Source organism: Astyanax mexicanus, chromosome 1 (assembly GCF_023375975.1).
Source record: "Astyanax mexicanus isolate ESR-SI-001 chromosome 1, AstMex3_surface, whole genome shotgun sequence".
Taxonomy (NCBI): domain Eukaryota; kingdom Metazoa; phylum Chordata; class Actinopteri; order Characiformes; family Acestrorhamphidae; genus Astyanax; species Astyanax mexicanus.
In genome coordinates this window covers 112,578,116-112,597,578 of record NC_064408.1, presented here as the reverse complement: position 1 = coordinate 112,597,578, position 19,463 = coordinate 112,578,116, and the positions used below count along the sequence as shown (strand labels likewise).

The 19,463-nt window shown below is 39.8% G+C and overlaps 1 protein-coding gene across 6 annotated transcripts in view; it reads left to right on the top strand.

Annotated features, from left to right (window-relative positions):
* oxr1a (oxidation resistance 1a) overlaps positions 1-19,463 on the top strand; it is a 389,372-nt gene that overhangs the window by 345,416 nt on the left and 24,493 nt on the right. For 5 of the 6 annotated variants that reach the window (XM_007242109.4, XM_022668689.2, XM_022668688.2 and 2 more), the window contains 5 exons: positions 706-864; positions 2,430-2,614; positions 5,309-6,006; positions 11,742-11,913; positions 17,769-17,934. In XM_007242109.4, coding sequence (XP_007242171.3) covers positions 706-864; positions 2,430-2,614; positions 5,309-6,006; positions 11,742-11,913; positions 17,769-17,934 — 1,380 coding nt within the window. Of the gene's footprint in view, positions 1-705; positions 869-2,429; positions 2,615-5,308; positions 6,007-11,741; positions 11,914-17,768; positions 17,935-19,463 lie in introns of all 6 variants that reach the window. The other variant, XM_049467527.1, reaches the window with a different exon arrangement.

Sequence of the window (19,463 nt, the reverse complement as noted above, 5' to 3'; positions counted from 1 at the left end):
ATTGGGCCATTTATTATGACATTTTATTACAATATAAAGAACAACTGCCAGATTTATATTATCTTAAAACGTGGAAAATAAAGTCTTTAAGTACCGCATTAAGTACATTAATTGGGTGGGTGGTCGTTATTCTCAGCACTGCAGTGACTATACCTGCATGGTGGATCAGACACAGCCGTGCTGCTGGAGTTTTTAAACGCTTTACTTTCACTACAGGACTGAGAATAATACACCAAGCAGAAGTGTCCTGTGGGTAGCGTCCTGAGGTTGACCAACACAAACTGTTGCTGTACTTCTACAAGGTGGAGCATCTTTGTAGCAGTAACATTGAGTAGACATTGTCCACTATTACCGGCACAACACACTAACACACCAGTACCACCACCATGTCAGTACAGTGACTGCAGTGCTGAGAATAAAGACCCACCACCCAAATCCTGATTATTGAAGAACAGGGTGAAAGGAGGATAATAAAGTATGCAGAGAAACATATACAGAACTACAGGGTGCTCCTATAGGCTCAGTGGAGCTGATGGACAATAAGTATAAAAACGCTGAGATGGCATTAAAGTTATGGCTGATGATTGTATGGTATCTGTCCATGCTGCAGTTTTACAGTATCATACCCTGCTGTTGTAACATGTCACCCCCCTGTACTGCAGTCCTGCCCCTTGTTTCACATTCTGCCTCACTGTTCTTTTTCAGGACTCTGATGGAGCGCCCCGCTCGGAGGCTCCGGCCTCCATCCCGCCGGTGTTCTCTGCCCTGCGGCCCTCCCGAGTGGTCTCCTCCACCTCTGAGGAGGAGGAGGCGCTGACGGAGAAGTTCCTGAAAATCAACTGCAAGTACATCACAGATGGCAAGGCAAGTCAGCACTCTTGCCCACGTCCAATTACGCTCTCAAAAACTCGCACCTCTCCGCTGCAGTGTGCTTTCCCCCAGCGATCTGCAGCGAGATTCAGAACATAACCGCTAATAAGACCACTGTTCTCTCTGGGAGAAGTTAGGAGTGCCAATTGGGCAGCCTTTCCAGACTTTTACTGTAAACGTGGGAGTTCAGCATCTGTGTTCAACACAAAATACAGTCTGTTTAGTAATGAGCTGATTGGCTCCCTTGGAATTTAAAAGTTGTTCAGGTATCTTTAATAGCTTTAATAACTTTAATCAGCATTTCCTGGGTTTTAGTAGTCAAGTCAAGAGTCAAGAGGCTTTTTATTGTCATCACAAACAGAGTGTAATGAAATTACATTCCTCCAGGTAGAAAGTACAGCATTATACAAGTACAGCATTATACAAGTGTTTCAGTTTAGTTCTCCAGCACCGAGACTGGAGTAGCATTAGCATTAGCCGCTAGCGTTTAAAGGTGAGTATTATCCACCTGTAGCCTGCTGCTAACCCCAGCTATCAGTGCTGGAGCAGCATTAGCATTACCCACTAACAGTTTGATGCTTATGCTAATGCTCCAGCCGTACTGCTTGAGAAATTCAGAAATCTAAGCTTACTGTAAATAAACGGAAGTGTTTTACTCACCCAAATAAACAGTTTTCAGAAGAGAAATCTGTGTAGATTAACATCCAGCACTCGTTTGACTTTAAAAGAATGCCTTTTTTTTAACTACACTTTTTTTTTTTACTCAGCTTAGCTTTACTTAACTTAGTTAACTACCCTCCCTTAATGAATGCCTATAATGAGCTATGGAGCAGGATGAACACAAAATACAGTCTGTTTAGTAATGAGCTGATTGGCTCCCTTGGAATGTAAAAGTTGTTCAGGTATCTTTAATAGCTTTAATAACTTTAATAAACGTTTCTTGGGTTTTAGTAGTCAAGTCAAGAGTCAGGAGGCTTTTATTGTCATTACATCTGAGAACAGGTACACAGTGTAATGAAATTATGTTCCTTTGGAACCATGGTGCAACATGGAACAACAAGACAATACGACAGACAACGTGCAAAAGTGTGATGATAGTGCAACATAAAACAAAAAAGAGATGAGACAGTTTAACAGACAGGACAGTGCAGTACTGATATGGTATAATAAAGTGCGCATGGTGAGAATAAGGTGCAAAAATCTGTAACATACTGTATCATATAGAACATACATGATCACTGGTAGTGGAGGCTCTGTGTGTTGAGGAGTCTGACTGCCTGCTGGAAGAAGCTGTTGCAGAGTCTAGTAGTGAAGGCTCGAATGCTCTTGTATCTTCTGCAGGACGGCATCAGAGCAAATAGCTTTGCGGATGCAGCGTGTGGTGTAGATCTCGGTGACAGAGGGGAAAGAGATGCTAATGGTCTTTTTAGCTGTCCTCACTATCACAATACTATAGTAGAGTACACAGTACTGTCCTCACAATACTATAATACTGCAAATAAAAAAATGTCCTAAATAGCTACCCTCAAACTGTGTTATCCACTATGCTTTTCCACTAGGGAGTAGTAAGTGGAGTTTTGCTGGTGACACCCAACAACATCATGTTCGACCCTCACCGGACAGACCCCCTGGTTCAGGAGCGAGGCTGTGAGGAGTACGGCATCATGTGCCCCCTGGAGGAGGTGCAGTCTGCGGCGGTCTACAGAGAGATCACCGACAGCAAGATCCGCGAGTCGGTTCCCCCGTAAGACCACTACTTATATCATTATATAATTATAACTGTGAGGTTATTACTGAATGTCTAACATGGTCTATAAAGCAAAGGGTAGTGGTGACAGTTATAAAGTAGAGACAGTTATAAAACCAGGTTAATCTCTAAATAAGCAGAAACCAAGAAAAAACAGGCGTGCCAAAACGTTGGTCGATATTCTGTGTGATACAATACTTTTTACGATATAGTACCAACATTAATAATAATAATAACTTAGCGTAAGAGTCTCTTAAAGGGACAGTGTACACATTACTAAATATTACCTATTACATATTTCCCCCAGGCCATTTAAATGCTCATCCCCCCTATTGTGAGAATGTGTGCAATCACTTCCTGCAATCACTTACTGAGATTTTAATACTCAGCAAATTAAGTTCTAATTCATAAATCCTTACAACCACGCTAAGATATTTAAAATAAAGTAAAAAAAAAGTTTCCTCTATCAAATTCATCATGCATTCTTTATTCCAGCGCCCCATGTTGGTTTATATTCAAATATCCACTATAAAAACTTGCGTCTTAAGAAGAGCAAGTGCGATTAATTGCAGTTAATAACAGAATATTGTTGTGGTTAATCAGATGTGGTAAAATTTGGTAAAAAGGATTGACCGCTAAGGTAAATGCATTCATTTAAAAGGGTCTCCACAAACTTTGAGACACATAGTGTGTAAAAGGAATCTGACAGCTGATCTGGAATAAGTCTTGCTTATTTACCTACTGTTTAACATGCAGAAGCCAGAATTGGCAGCTTCACAGTGAATTACACATGGTTAATGAGTTTTGTGTTGCGTTGTCTTATCTGCATGAAAGATTTCATGTGACAATTGCGCATTTTGTCTAGCATAAACTTCAGTCACAGGAGCGGAATATGAGTGTGATTGTTTCAGATATTCATCGTTCAGTCTTATCATGCAGGAAATGGATTTTTACTCCAGGGTTAATGAAGCGCGATTCCAGACGCCCACATTTGGATTACTCACCCGTTTTGTTTTGTAATAAGAAGTTAATGATTTTAGCAGGTCTTAACGCCTCCCGCAGATGTTTATATCCTCTTCCTCATCATTTATGAGGAATTCCGCTTCTCCTGCTTCTCAGTTAAGAGGCGGTCGTTATGCTCAGGTGCAGCGTCTGTTCTGTGATGAAATAAAAGCTGCAGAGTTTGAAAACATGTAGGAAGAATATCATGTCTGTCACGTTGAGTGTAATGTAAAGTTGAGGTACCTAATTATACACAGTGCTTAAATTGTCTTCCAGAAAGCCAGTCATATGGTGTTGTAGCAAACAGAGCCGTGTGTGTTTTGAAAGGTTTAATGCACCTGTGTGAAAATTAAAATAAAAAAGCTCCTTTACAGTAAGAGTTTTGTGCTCTAAAAGCTTTTATCATGGGGGTCTAGTACTGTATTATATGTAGCTTATAGTATACATAATCATATTAACACCTGCTTTGGTAATTCAGTGCTTAATGATGTTAAATCATGTGAGCTGCTAAACTCTTTTAGTACTGAAATAAATGTGCTTAGATTCCTCAAAGCCCCAACCCCTCCCCCTCCAGTCAAATGCACATGAACAGCAAAGTAGAAAAGTATAGCCCTGCACATTATAGTTCAGCTATATGGAATGCCGGGGCCCTATCATACACCCTAAGCTGCCGCACCTTCAGAGCAAGAACGAACAGTTCAGTTTCCTCTGCCGAGACGTGCAAAAACGGTTAACTGTTAAGATACCAATGTGCCAAAGTCAGAGCTCACCTGCCTTTTAAAGGAAATGGCAACTGGCACACTGATTGGTTTGTTTCACTTTATGCTCAAAACACACCCATGATTAATTAAGATAATTAGTTATTGTCAATGTGTGTTATAAGTGTTGCTACTGATTTCAGGTTGCAGAACAGCAAGGTGGTGGATATCATTATTGTTTACTGGTGTCAATCGATTAAAAAAATTATAATCAAATTAGTCAGAAGAGATTTCTTTGATTAATCACGATTAGATTTGTATTATTGGTGTCAAACCTTTAAAAAAAAAAATATTAATCACAACAATATTTTGGGACTAAATAATGGATAAAAACATGTTTACATTTTTTAAATGCTGGTACTGAACTGTATTTTTGGGAAAGAAACAGTAATAATGGTGTAGTGTGACAACTGGTGCACAAGATCCTTTTTTACGGTATTATAATACCTCAGGGTAGATTTAGTGTATTACAATATCTCAGGGTATTTTATTGGTTTTGAAACTAGAATATTGTACTGTGCTGAGTTACTGAGTTTACCTAAGAGTTTTAATGGAGAAAATGAATGTTAGTGTAGCTCCATATTCCACATTCAACAACTGAAAAGAGGAAAAGTGCTATCAGCTGTGTGTGTGTATGTTTGTGTGTGCAAGACAGAGCATAAACTTTAGCATAGTTACAAGTAGTTAATCTACCTTCTGAACTCAGTAGTAAGCAGTAGTAAGTAGTAAGCGTTGCTGTGTTATATCTCTAAATAAACCTGCTAATGCGTCACCAGTTTGTTAAAGTTTCCAGATTATCTGCTTGAGTTAATGCATTAATGTTAACAGCCATATTATTGTTAAAATAAATATTTCAGCCCAGTTGTTTTGTGGCCCAGGGGCTAATCTGAATCCCACCGAACACTGCCGTCTGCTTTTGTATTTGTTGCAGGGATTTGGACGTGTTGTTCTCAGGACCCCCTCAACAGGGGGATAGCCGTCTGCGGGAGGGCTACGACAGTGCCAGCACCGCCCCTCGGAGCACAGAGGGCTCCCTCTCTGAAGACGTCTTCACCGAGTCGGAGCTGTCGCCCATCCGCGAGGAGCAGCAGTCCACCGAGGAGCTCCGTCAGGAGGACAAGTCCTCAGGCGCCTCCTCCGAGTCCGTCCAGACAGTCAGCCAGGCACCGCTGGCATCAGAGGGCGCCCGAAGCCCCATCAGCAAGCCGGAGGGAGAGGAGGCGGCCAGGGCCAAGGAGGGCGAGAAAGCAGAAAAAGAGCAAGGAGTACAGCCAGCCAGCGACACTGCCGAGCCCCGCTCCTCACTGGGCTCCAAACAGCACAGCCAGGAGCAGCCAAGCACACCTAGCAGCAGGGACCAGCAGCAGCAGCAGGCTGGAGGATCTCGCACAGCCTCCCAGAGCTCCATCACTGGAGCTACAGAGGAGGCCGCGGGCCAGCAGAGCGCCCCAGACGGGGCCAGACTCACCCGAGAGGGTACCCAGGACTCGGAGACAGATGTGGAGGAGCTGAGGAAGATGTGGAAGAGTCACACTATGCAACAAGCCAAGGAGCAAAGGGAAAATGTGCAGCATGCTCAGAAGGACAGCGTGCCGCCTAAGAGCACCCAGAGGCTGGGCTCTGCAGAGGGTAAGACATCTAGATTGTTCAGCAATTATATACACTGTCCATCAAAAGTTGAGGAGAGCTCGCCTTGTAAAATCACGTCCAGAAATGAATCTTTTCTTAAAATTTGACTTAAAGGCTGAATTATACGAGAATGATCAATTCTTACTCCAGGACTATAGTCAGGATGTGTAATTCATGCTCTGAGCCACCACTAAAGAACATGTGTTACACACACATTTCTGGGCAAGCTGAGAGACACAGTACAGGCATATGAAGAATATGGAAGATTGTATACATGGTATAGGTGTGCTATATATATAGATCTGGAAAAAAGATAAGAGACCACTTAAAAATGATGAGTTGAATTAAAAAAACTATGGAATATAATCAAGAGGAAGATGGATGATCACAAGCCATCAAACCAAGAAGCTGAACTGCTTAAATTTTTGCACCAGGAGTGGCTTAAGGTTATCCAAAAGCAGTGTGTAAGACTGGTGGAGGAGAACATGCCAAGATGCATCAAAACTGTGAATAAAAAACAGGGTTATTCCACCAAATATCGATTTCTGGAACAAAATTAGAACTTTATGAATATGAACTTATTTTATTTGCATTATTTGAAATCTGAAAGCTCTGCATAAATAGCAAAATCAGAGAAACTGATTCAGAAATTGAAGTGGTCTCTTAATTTTTTCCAGAGCTGTATATAACATTTTTATTTAAACCATAGATTTGGGGGAAAAAAGAATGAGATATTTTAGTCTTTTTGTCCATATAGTATATTGTTTCTTTGCTGGAACATTATTAGAAATATACATTATTTTGCGCATCTCAAACAAAACGGTCATTTCCATCAGTGGAGTGTCGGACAGAACTTCAGTGCAGGTTCCAGAGCAGACTCATTCTCTGAGCCGAGTATATTAATTATAAAAGCGTTTAGTGTCTGGGTAACCAGTGCAGAAGGCATTACAGCCCTGTGCTCTGAAGTCTCCTCATCACAGAGAGCTGCTGGTGTGTTGTCGGAGGTCCAGGCTGCTGGGAGCTGCTGATAACCTTGTGCGGAGCTGCTTTGTGGATGGAAAGAGGAGCGGAGGAAACATTAAAATATGCCTCACCTGTTATCACCTGAGGGAGCGCAGCTTTTACACGCCGCTTTGATCCTGCCTCCGCCAAGCCCGGCCACACACTCACTCGCCGCGCGATAAGCTCCAACCTATCAAACACAACAACCACACGCGCACACACCTGGCCTCGTACGCACAGCGCCCCAGAGAAAACAAGAAAGAGCTTTACACAAGCATTAAGAGCCACCTGACACAGGCGGTGCCAGACGCTGTTTAGGCAGAGGGTCGAGTGGGTTTACAGACCAGCGCATCGCCTCTGTACATCCGATCAGGAGGGAAATGAAGATGTCAGGACCTGTAAGCGATGGAGCATTGAGAGCTGTTTTTTGTAGATAAATCACTGAGTAAAGTGCAGGAATGTTAGTAGAGATGTCATGAGTTCATTGCTGTTATGCAATTCAAAGTGAAGACATAGAACCATATTAGGAAAACAGAATAAAGCCAATGTGTTTAGTCGGATTTTCATAATCCTAGTAAAATTCAATGTACAGTGGATACACCGTGAACATTTTCACATAGCATCATGAAGGCAAAGAATCTCACCAGATAGGTCAGAGATAAAAAGCCCTATATAGACCCTGCGCAAGGTGCGTCGCGATGCTCGTTGCTATCTTACACCCCCGTCAACAGTCTATTTTCATGCCTTTTGCCTACACTGTTAAAATGCTTAGTGTTGTGGAAGTGAGGTGTATTCAGGTAAATTTCTGGCGTGTTTCTATATATCTAGTTGCCAGGAAATATAGGCACTGACTGATTAAAACCCTGACAACAGTCAGCCGCACAATCCTATCTTAGCCATGCAGGAGCGCTGTGCACATTGCCCGTGTACACGCCTGCTCGTTACACACACATATGGATGCAAAGCCAGCATTTACATCAACAATAAACAGAGTGAAGAATAAAATAACATCGTTGTTCCATTAAATGAGCTGATGGCTTACCTTCATGCAGTTCAGTATCCTCTGCTGAGACGTGCAAAAGCGCTGCACTGTTAAGATACGAACGTGCCAAAGTCATTTTGAAAAACATGTATAATTTTTGTTCCACTTTATAATTATGTGCTACTTTGTGTTGGTCTATCAGGTTGCGCAGGTTGATTCTTTGGGTGTGTCGGTGTGTCTTTGGTATCGTAATGACACAAAAAATACGCTTATTCTCTTTTCTATTCTATTAATCATGGGTGTGTTTTGGGCATAATGTGAAATAAAACAATCAGTGTGTCACATGTCATTCACTTTAAGAGCCAGGTAAGCTCTGACTGGCGTGTTCGTATCTTAACAGCAAGGCGCTTCTGTACGTCTCAGTAGAGGATAATGAGTGTTGTAATTTCAATATTTGATCTCTCATATGGTTGGATTAAATCAAATCCCAATAGCAGTGTTCCACAAACTAGTATTGAATGCAGCAGGGGTGGTGGGAGAGCAGAACAATGCCAGTTACACCAGTTAAGATATCAGACAACACTTAGACTGTTGCGCCACCCAGGAGCCCCTTGTCACTTTTCAAATTCAAAGTATTTTAATTCTGCTGAAGCTGGTTATTTGTATTGTCCTATGTTGAAGTGCATTGACTTGAGGGGCTCATATAAAAAATAAAATTGTTACAATTCTTAAAATATCAAGTATATACACAGCCCTGGACAAAAATAACATTTCTCTGATTTATGTTTGAGTAAAATTAACATTGTTGTTTTATTCTATAAACTACAGACAACATTTCTCCCAAATGTCATTTAGAGCATTGCAGTTTGCAGAAAATGAGAAATGGCTAAAATAGCAAAAAACTGTTTTCATGCATCTTGGCATGTTCTCCTCCACCAGTCTTACACACTGCTTTTGGATAACTTTTTGCACTTTATCCACTCCTGATGCAGAAATTCAAGCAGTTCAGCTTGGTTTGATGGCTTGTGATCGTCCCTCTTCCCCTTCAATTTGGTAAAAACAAAGAAACTCGTCACTTTTAAGTTGTTTCTTATGTTGTATATGTCCAGTGCATATTAATGTTTTGCTTATATGTTTGTCCAATAGCTCTAAAAGCCTGAGTCAGATAGACCACAGCACCACACACCTGATCTGATCTGATCTAATATCTCTGTATGAAAGTTGAGAGCTCTCACGCTGGTCACAGGGGAGACTTTTTGTTTCATTCTTTGGAAGTGAGACTCTAAAGGAGGCATGAGCACACATAGACCTCAACAAAGCAGAGGAATTACACACCTGATTAGGGCACTGTAAATGAATTGGCCCTGGCAGTATGCTGTTGTGTAAGTAGATTAAGGTTTCTTTGCCTCTGTGTGTGGCACAGCACCGCTGGATGGCCGCTCGGTAGACGTCTCCTGCAGAGCTGACCTTCTAATAAGCTATTAGGGAAAGCGGCGTGAAAACGTCCATCCCTCAGATCGCTCCTGGCTTTAGCTGAAAAGCGTCTTAGTTTGCTTAAAGGCTAATCCAGGGTGCGTTGATCAAATTTGAGCTTGAAATCTACTTAGAATGCGGTAATGCACTTATTAAGGGGTGTTCATTGTTGGTGCTGCGACTACTACAGTGTTTAGAAGCATTTTTTCTGTTCTGTGAAGCTCAAAAATCTTATTTCTTGTCTAATTAGATGTCAAAAAGTCATCATTCATCTTCAGACCTTCTGATAAGACTAGCAATGTATTAGGGTGCTTTTACAGCTACCTAGATTGGTCCAGATGTTCAGACATCATTTTCATTTGGTCTAAACCATAGTTGGAGATTTGAAAGGACGAAATGGCCTATTATACTGTATAAGAAGAAAATCCATCTCCCCTCTACATGCATGTGCATCATGCAGCAGTATGAGTACAACAGATTAGGCTGTTTATTAATGTGTCTGCAAGAAAAGTAGACATATTTTTTTAACTATAAGGAGCACCGTATTATAAGGCCCACTATCAATAAATGTCTATTTGGTCTATTTTCGTTCATAAGTCTCGTCGGAATATAAGGCGCATTATGCTACACTAGTAAGGAACAGGGGTGTCGCTATTTTTTATAATTCAGCATGTTTCATCACTGGGTGAGCTAAGTTAAGTTAGCTAAGCTAAGTTAAGTAAACAAAACTGTAATACATACACAAAAAGAAACATTTTCTTTTTCTCTCCTGAAAACTGTGTATTTGGGTGAGTAAAATGCTTCAGTTTATTTACAGTAAGCTTAAATTTCCTTAGATTTCCTGGGTGTAGCAGCATTAGCGGCTAACTGCTAGCACTAGCCATGGTTAGAGGTGGTAAATGGCACCCGACAGAGCTACACTGAGAAACCCTGAGTGTTCTGGTAAGCAAGGGCAATACTAACCTCTGGATGGCAAAAGAGCTAGTGCTTAGGGTGGTTAGCGGCTAATGCTAATGCTACTCCAGTCTCTGTGCTGGAGAAATTAACCGAAACTCCTGTATAACACTGTACTTCAACGGAGTGGCTTCACTGCTCATTATAACCTGACTGGTAAAATTCATACATAAGGTGCACCTGATTATAAGGCGCACTCATGATTTTTGGGAAAATTAAAGGATTTTAAGTGCTCCTTATAGTGTGAAAAATAAGGTAACCTTTATTTATAAACAGAAATAAATGAATCTGTTATGCTCAGTCTGTTGTATAACACCTATGCATATAAAAAGGGAGTTCAATTCTGGTGGGGAGGCAGAATTCAGCACAACACCTAGAAAAAGGCATCTTGCCTAACTGACAACATTCTACAAACAAATCAGTGTCAGCTACAGGGAGATGCAGGCTTTGTACGTGATGACGACAGGAAGTAGTAAAGCTCTTTAGTCTCCTCACTAAACTGCAGTGTGATACTGAAACTAAATGTATTCAAATATATTCAACATATGTGTTAAACTCAAAGCCAAATGTGGCCCGTCATGCCCTTTTATGTGGCCTGCAAGAGCTTGAAAGGTCTTAGTGTATAAAAATAAATAGGTCAGAAGTGTGCTTTGACCAAAAACTACATTTCCCACAATGCATGCCGATTGTGTTACCCGCGAAGTTATGGCTTACTGCCACTACAGGGGAGTGTAGTTATTGATGTGGAAGCGCTGCTGTCATTTTGCAGACAAATGTTTATTGTAATCAAAGCATCTCATTAGCTTGATGCAAAGCTGTTGCAGTCAAATCTTTTTGTGTCAAATCTGTCACATCTGTTCTTAGCAGCTCACAATTTTTGATTTTATATTAATTAGGCCTCTTTTCAGTAGGTCAAACGTTTTTGATCAAAGTTAATATTATAACTTGTGTTTGATGTTATTTTTTATTCACTTGAATAGTTTGATCTTTGATTAATGGAGTTTGTGGATTTCATTAAAATGATTTTTTTTAAAGTATTTATAACAGAGCAACAAGCAAACAAAAATATTTTTCCATGCATCTGTAATATTTTAGTTGAGTAAATAATACATTCAGAGTCGTTTAACATTAAGGAGTAGTCACATTAATTTTATTTTACATTTTGTTACATGTTAATACATTTATAAGTTACATCTGTCCTTTTGAGGACAGCCATTATACCGATGTGGCCCTTGGTGAAAATGTGTTTGACACCCCTGGTATAAAGTTTACCAAACCTATAAACGTTGGTCCAAACTATGAAATTCTTCTATCTGTGTCACAGGTCCAGTCACAGTGTCCAGGGAGAGGAAGATGTCCAGGTCTCATAAGTTCCTGTGCCTGCGGGTTGGAAAGGCCATGAAGAAGACTTTTGTGTCCAACGCCAGCGCCTCCATGCAGCAGTATGCCCAGCGTGACCGCAAGCACGAGTACTGGTTCTCTGTGCCCCAGGAAAGGTGAGCGGAGCCGGCTTTGCTTTTAGCGCCCAACAGACCCATCATTTATTCATCCGCACTGTAGAGCACAGACTGGCTGGGTCCAAAGCAAGCACTGACTCATTTGTGTGTGTGTGTGTGTGTGTGTGTTCAGTCTTTCCGATAAATGCTAATACCGTATCTTTTGCACTATAAGACGCAACTAAAATCCTTTAATTTTCCCAAAACGCATCAGTGCGCCTTATAATCGAGTGTGTTTTATGTATGAATTCTACCCATCAGGTATTAAGGAGCAGTAAAGCCACAGAAGTGCAGCATTTATACAGGAGTTTTAGTTTAATTCTCCAGCACCAGAGCTGGAGTAGCATTAGCATTAGCTGCTAACCACGCTCGCTATTTCCTTGTTCAGAGGGGATTATTATCAGCCTGTAGCCTGCTGCTAACCAGTTATCAGCAAAGAAATCTGTGTAGATTAATATCCAGTGCTCGTTTGACTTTAAAAGAAAGTCTTTTTTATTACAGTTTTGTTTACTTAGCTTAGCTTTATTTAATTTATTTAGCCTCCAACCCCCTTCCCATTACCACCACCCAGCGGCGGAAGTTCCTTATAGTGTCTCTTAAAATGCGACTAATAATCCATTGTGCCTAATGTATGAAAATAGACCAGAAAATAGATTTATTGATAAATTCTTAAAGACGTCCTGAGGTTAGCATTAGGTTTGAAATACCATAGGTTTAGATGTTGATTCAGCAGCATTTACGTAGGTACAGCATCTCAACCAATCGCAATTCTAGATTAGTTTCCTGGGAACTATGGTTGTTTTGTTGTTTTGATCATGTGAGGCAGTCATGTGACTCAAACAAACATACACCAAAAAGTAAAAAAAAAAATATCTTTGATTGACTTATAACAATGGGGAAGGTCAAGTTCTGGGATTCATTTTAGATGTTAACCCTTCTGTCATGTTCCAGGTCAATTTGACCCGTTTTAAAGTTTGAAGATCTAGGAAAAATAGTTAAAAAAAGTATTTTTTCAGTATGAAACTTCTTCTGCTTGCCTTAATTAGTATAATCAACATATAATATGAAAATATGAAAATGGTTCATCTCACATATATGCAAACACCCCCTGCAAAAACTAAAACTAAAACAAAATTGCATTATTATGTTTTAATGTTATGTAAAACTATTGTTTTATATGTTGGTCTTTAAAGTAATAAAGTAAAGAAACATTAAAAAAGTTTGAACAGTTTGAAAACTAATTGAACCACTACCTTTTGGAGGTAAGAAACATTATTGCAATAAGTATTGATAAAATAATTAGTAATGGAGTTAGTAAAAAAATATTTACTCTGCTTATAAGGATTTTTTGGGGTTTATTTTGAATAATTAAACATGCACCAGGTCAAAATAACCCTGAAACATCATTGCTGTTACTGATAAATGAACATATTAGGAGGGTTAATTGAATGGTCTGTTGTCCTAGTCAGTGTGGTGACCTGAGCTTGCCCTCTGCACCCCATGAGTACCTACCAACAGTGGTTCTAAGAGGAACAACCCACAAACAAATTACAGGTGATGGACAGTGTTGGAAGGCTCGATCAGTGTGTGAGGTCTATCAGAAATTTTTAATGATGTTTACCTGAAATGTATCACCCCCTGCTGCGTAAAGAGCTGTCTATAGCTATAGCAGACTGCTCAGAGTACCCATGCTAGCCTACAGTGGACATGCAAGCATCAGAACTGGACTGATCCACTGAGTTCTTTTTGCTTTAAGACTCAGCATTTGCTTTAATTTGCAGCATTTTAATGGATCTGGCATGTCTTTTTGCTTAGACCCACAATATTACACCCCATCACGATCGATTAGGCCTGGACAGCTGTTGAGTTTGCACTTCACTGTTTCTCTATTTATGCAAGTTGCTGCAATTTCAGAAAGCTTATTGAGTTTCCATTAGATCAACAGTGTTTTCCTAATTCACAGCTTTCAACAGCTCCCAAAACAAGGAGGCTTCTGAGAGCCTCTGAAGAAGCATGAAGTTTGTTTCCCTAGCAGATTAAACCAAAGTACGCAAACAAACTAATTCAATTTAAGCCGTTCTCAGAAGCTGCTTCATTTTAAACCAGAAATGATTTAGCTACGCCCCCACTATCAGTTCTACAAGCCAGTGCCACTACAACCCTGACTTTGTCTCTGGTCATGGTGGGACTCTCTATGAGTCAGATCCTTTCATATAATACAAGCAGCCAGTGTTCCTCATCCTTATATAGGCTTCCTCGTTTTGACCCACATGTTCTGACTCTTTTCTTCTTAAACAGAGTATACAGTCATGTGAAAAGACATGGGGCATCCCATTAAACCATGAAAAACTGTGTCATTTTAAACACATTTAAGGGATGATAAACACAGAAAATTAACATAAACTCAGCAGAGTTTATATGAAAGTAGGTAAGAGACACATTGTCCTTCTTATAGCTGGAGAAACTGAAATATTCAACTAGAGGATCTGTACAAGGTGTGGCAGTCATTTTTTTATTATTTCTATCTAGAATTCCCTACCAAAAACACTGGCAGTTGCTGTAAGGCTTAAAGCCCCACTAGGTAGGATTTCCTTGATTTTTGATCTTTTTAAAGAAGTAAAATTACAGCTTGAAACTCACTGCAGCGCTGCATTGAGGTGTAATAGGAGGAATAGCGGTGCTCTCATGTCTGTGCCGGAGCTCCTCTGAGCTCAAACCAGACTCTGTAAGTTTTCCGAGGCGGCCGTGACCAACGCTCGCGAGAACTGCGACCTGCTTTCCGACCTTTAGTTCTAACAGTTCTACAAGGACTACTGGTTCATTCTTTACAAACTAACATACAGACACTCTGGCAGAAGCTGGAAAGAGACCAAATATGTCTGTGAAAGCCAGAAAACGAGAAAGAGAAACTAATCGGCCTGAAACATTTATTAAACTCTGCAACTGTAGGGGGAGCCAACGAGCACAAAATCTCAATCCTACCTAGTGGAGCGTTAAATATTACAATTTATTAATTTGTCTGTTGTAATAATAATAATAATAAGTAATTAAGTAATGTTTTATTGTCATTATTATGTTACTTTGTTTTTTATTATTTACTGTTGTTCTTTCTAAAGTATGTCATGTTGAATATATAATGTTTGCATTTAATATAACAACTCAACAAAAATATTTGAATAATAATAGGGTTGAAAGTGACATTAAGGAATGGAGCATGCTCAAACAACTTAATATATAGCCAAAGAAATACTGCCAAAAAACAGCATTTAAATATACAAACTTTTTACACACAAGAACTCTCTCTCTTAAAATACTGTTATTATATATTATTTATTATTATTTAAATATTCCTTCTTTTTTAAATGGTATAATTGCATTATTATACATTTACATTATTGGTTTCACAAAATAATCTTAAAAAATACAATCAGTTGTAGAAAATCAGTTGTTCTCATGATTAAATGCGTTTAAACAAAAGACAAAAGGAGATGTAAGAGAGAGTATTCAGTTATAAGAGCCGGTGTGTGTGTGTGTGTGTGTGTGTGTACTGGTATGACAGGCTCAGTGGCAGGGCAGTTGTATAATATTTTGGAAGGCATTGGCAGGCTGCTCCTCTGCAACACGACCCAGTTGGGAGGCGACCCGGAAGATTGGTGTAAAATATCATAACAATAGTGAGAGTTCAGGGGGGAGTAAAGCACACTCAACTCTCTCTGAGCTCGGCAGCAAGCTGCCAGGACCTGCGCTGACTTTGCTTGGCTGCTCTGGGCAGTGCAGACCACCTGCTGCCCTAACCAGCCCTGATTTACCAGCGAGTAATGGGTGTGGCTATTCAGATACACTGATGTTCAAACCCAGGTGAACATTACTGATTATTTACAGTCAGGCAGCTGTTGTTGGGAATATTAAAAATCTTAACATTATGTTTTGGCATGTTATGAAATCATAGGGCATCTCCCGATGCGATTCTTACGATACAATATCACAATACTGTGATTCTGTGGTACTCGATATATCACAAGACAATTCTATATGACCTTTCACAGCGTCTGTGTTACTGAGGATAAAATACTCTCAAATAAGTTAATACCAGGAATTATGGATTTATTTGTGTAACTTTTGCATAATTTAACAACCAATATTCTTTACCGCAGGTTTACCGTATTCATTTCATTATAGCGCCACCATGTGGAGTAATGAAGCAGTAGCTTTTAGGGGTGTGACGAGATCTCGTGGCACGAGATCTCGCGATATTAAAACGTGACGATATTTCTCGTCAAGCTTTAACCTGTCTCGCGGGGAAAAAAAAATAGTTTAGTGTGGACTTTTTAAGCGGGATCTGGCAACACAGCAGGAGTGCAACTAGTATTAGCGCCCCCGGGGGGGAGGGGATGGAGGAGATCCACCGCGCTAGTAATGACAGAACCAGCAAGCTGATTGGCTGTTTCTCCTGCCAGAAAATTTATTTGGCTTTCATTTGGCGCCCCCTTTAGTGCAGCGCCCCTATGTGTTGTAGGCAATCCCTTACCTCTGTACTGTATTTAAAAAAAAGTTCTGTCTCTTTTTGCACTTTAAGCATAGTCCTAATATGACTGGTTATGGTTATGCATAGTTAAATTACAAGAGATTTTGGAGAAAAAAACACAAACCATAGTCTTAATATGACTGGTTGTGGTTTGCACTTATTGTTTGCACTATATAAGACCTAGAAAATCTTATTTCTTATTTCTATTTCTTATAGAATCAATGTGTGAGAGTAATATGATTTTGTCAAATAAAACTCTAGTTTTCAAGCCATTTTTCATTTTTGACATTTTCTTTAAAATTTTATTTTTAAATATCGTCTCGTCTCGTTATCGTGAACCCAGTATCATGTCTCGTCTCGTGATATTAGTGTCTCGTCACACCCCTAGTAGCTTTAGTAAATTAAATTGGGGGGCAAGTCTTAGTGAGTTTGTTACGTTATGTTCGAAAATATACAATATATACCAATATCTATATCTATAATGTCCCACCCCTAGTTGAAACTGGGAGATTGCAGCACAATTGTAAATTTGAAGCACAATTAACTCTGTTCTCTAAGGATAGGTAGGATGATCCTCCATCATATAGCCAGTGTGGGTGTCTAATAAGGCGTTCCCAGCTAACAATTTTCGGTTAGCTTTCTGAACATACTGTTACCGGAACACTCAGGGTTCCTCAGTGCTGTCGCGCTAGCGGTTAGCCGCTAATGCTAAAGCTTCAGCTTAAGTGCTGAAGAAAATCAGCAATCCAAGCTCACTGTAAATAAACAAAAGTGCTTTTCTCACCTAAATAAACATTTTTTAGGAGAGAAATCTGTGTAGATTAATATCCAGCACTCGTTAAAAGAAAGACTTTAAAAGAAAGTCTTTATTTATTAGCTTTGTTTACTTAGCTTAGCTCTACTTAACTTAGTTAGCTACTCCCCACCACCACCACTCAGCGGCGAAGCCTGCTGAATTAGTGTGTCTCTTAATATACGGCTTATAATTCAGTGCACCTTATGTAGGAAAATAGACCAGAAAATAGACATTTATTGATAGTGTGCCTTATAATCCTTGAAGTGCAAAAAAATGTGGTAAGTGAAAATGGGCATTTCTTGCTTTTGGGCTCCTCCTACAGTCAGGTAGTAGAATTGTTGTTTTATAGGCATTGTGTGGGCATTAGTAACCGTGAAAAATAGGTGGGAAAGAAAACTGGAGTAAAAAAATAAACTTTTAGGGTTAGCTTAATCCTTGTAGGAGAAACTGCCCCTTCAGGTCAGAATTAACAGGTTAACTATTCGATATATCGCTCATCATATTGCTAATCATATACTCCCTCTTTCTCTGCAGGTCAGACCACCTCTACTTGTTCTTTATCCAGTGGAGCCCAGAGTCATTCGGGGATGGCATGGGGGGCATTACCCGTGAGCCCGGCTTTGTGGTAGTGAAGAAGATTGAAGAATCGGATGGCAGCGATGAGCAGACAGCATCAGACATCTCGCCCAAGGAGTGGGAGGTAGACCCTGTTCACCAGCTTTACTCCCCTGTCTTTACTCTGATTTCTCACTGTACTGTACTCAGAGCTTCTGAATGCTGTGTGAATTCTGATTTGATGGTTCTGTACCACTATTTGTGAAGCAATGCTATGCTTGCTTGTATTTATGTATTTTTATGGTTACACAGTAAGTTTTGCTTGTGCATTGCCACATGTGGAGGTGTATAGTATATGGTGCATATATTTTATGTGTGTTTTTGCTGTTTTCTGTGTATCGGTTCTGTTTGTCTGTCTGTTTGTTTTCTGTTTCTTTTTTAATCCAGGTGCCCGGAAACTTTTAACGTGTTCACTGCACCCGCCCACCCACACCCTCCCCAACCTCGTCCCTGTGCCATCACTCTGTGTTGTCAGACGTGTTGAGTTTTTTGCTCACTGTTTGTGAGATTAGTTTGTTCACTTGGTCAGTAAATATCCCCACATGACAGCAAAAGTGCATTATTTCCTTTTTTTACTGTGAGCTTGAAGCTGGTGTTTTGCATGATTGTGTCCTGTTTTCTTTTTTAAGAAAGCAGCCCATGTATGCACTGTGTGCGCATGCATGAGTTCCTCTGTCGTACGTCGGCACCATGGCATGGTTTAATACACAGTACGAGCGGGGATACTCCAAAGAGTCCCTATTAAATCATGCCACTATTTGACAGTGTATGGTTGTATATGTTTGCCTACACTCTTAAAAAGAAAAAAAAGGTGCCATAGAAGAACCATTTTTGGTTCCATAATAAACCATTTTTGTAAAACAGATAATAGATAATACACTATATGTCCAAATGTTTGTGAACACCCCTTCTAATGAAAGCATATTTCTACAGTATGATACAGATACAGCTCTGAAAAAAAATTAGAGACCACTTAAAAATGATGGGTTTCTTTGATTTAACCAAATTTGATTTAACCAAACCTCTGGAATATAACCAAAAGTAAGATGGATGATCACAAGCCATCAAACCAAACTGAACTGCTTGAATTTTTGCACCAAGAGTAAAGGCATAAAGTTATCCAAAAGCAGTGTGTAAGACTGGTGGAGGAGAGCATGTCAAGATGCATGAAAACTGGGATTAAAACCAGGGTTATTCCACCAAATATTGATTTTTGAACTCTTAAAACATTAAGAATATGAACTTGTTTTCTTTGCATTATTTGAGCCTTTTTTGTAATTTGGGAGAAATGTTGTTCGTAGTTTATAGAATCAAATTTAAGAAACTGAAGTGGTCTCTTTATTTTTTCCATAGCTAAATATAATGTACAGATGTACACATACAGCTTGCCTAATCCTTGTAAAGAAGTATTGCCAATAGAATAGGACTCTCTGAAAAATATAATTATGAGTCTATTGGCACCATGACTACTGTATAAAGGTATAAAGGCTCTAGCATTGGGCTGTTGGTGAGTGAGATGATGAGTTGGGGATGATGAGGTGGGGTGGTAAAATTCCAGCATCCTGACCTTACTTATGCTCTTATTGCTGAATGCAACCAAATATTCACAACAAT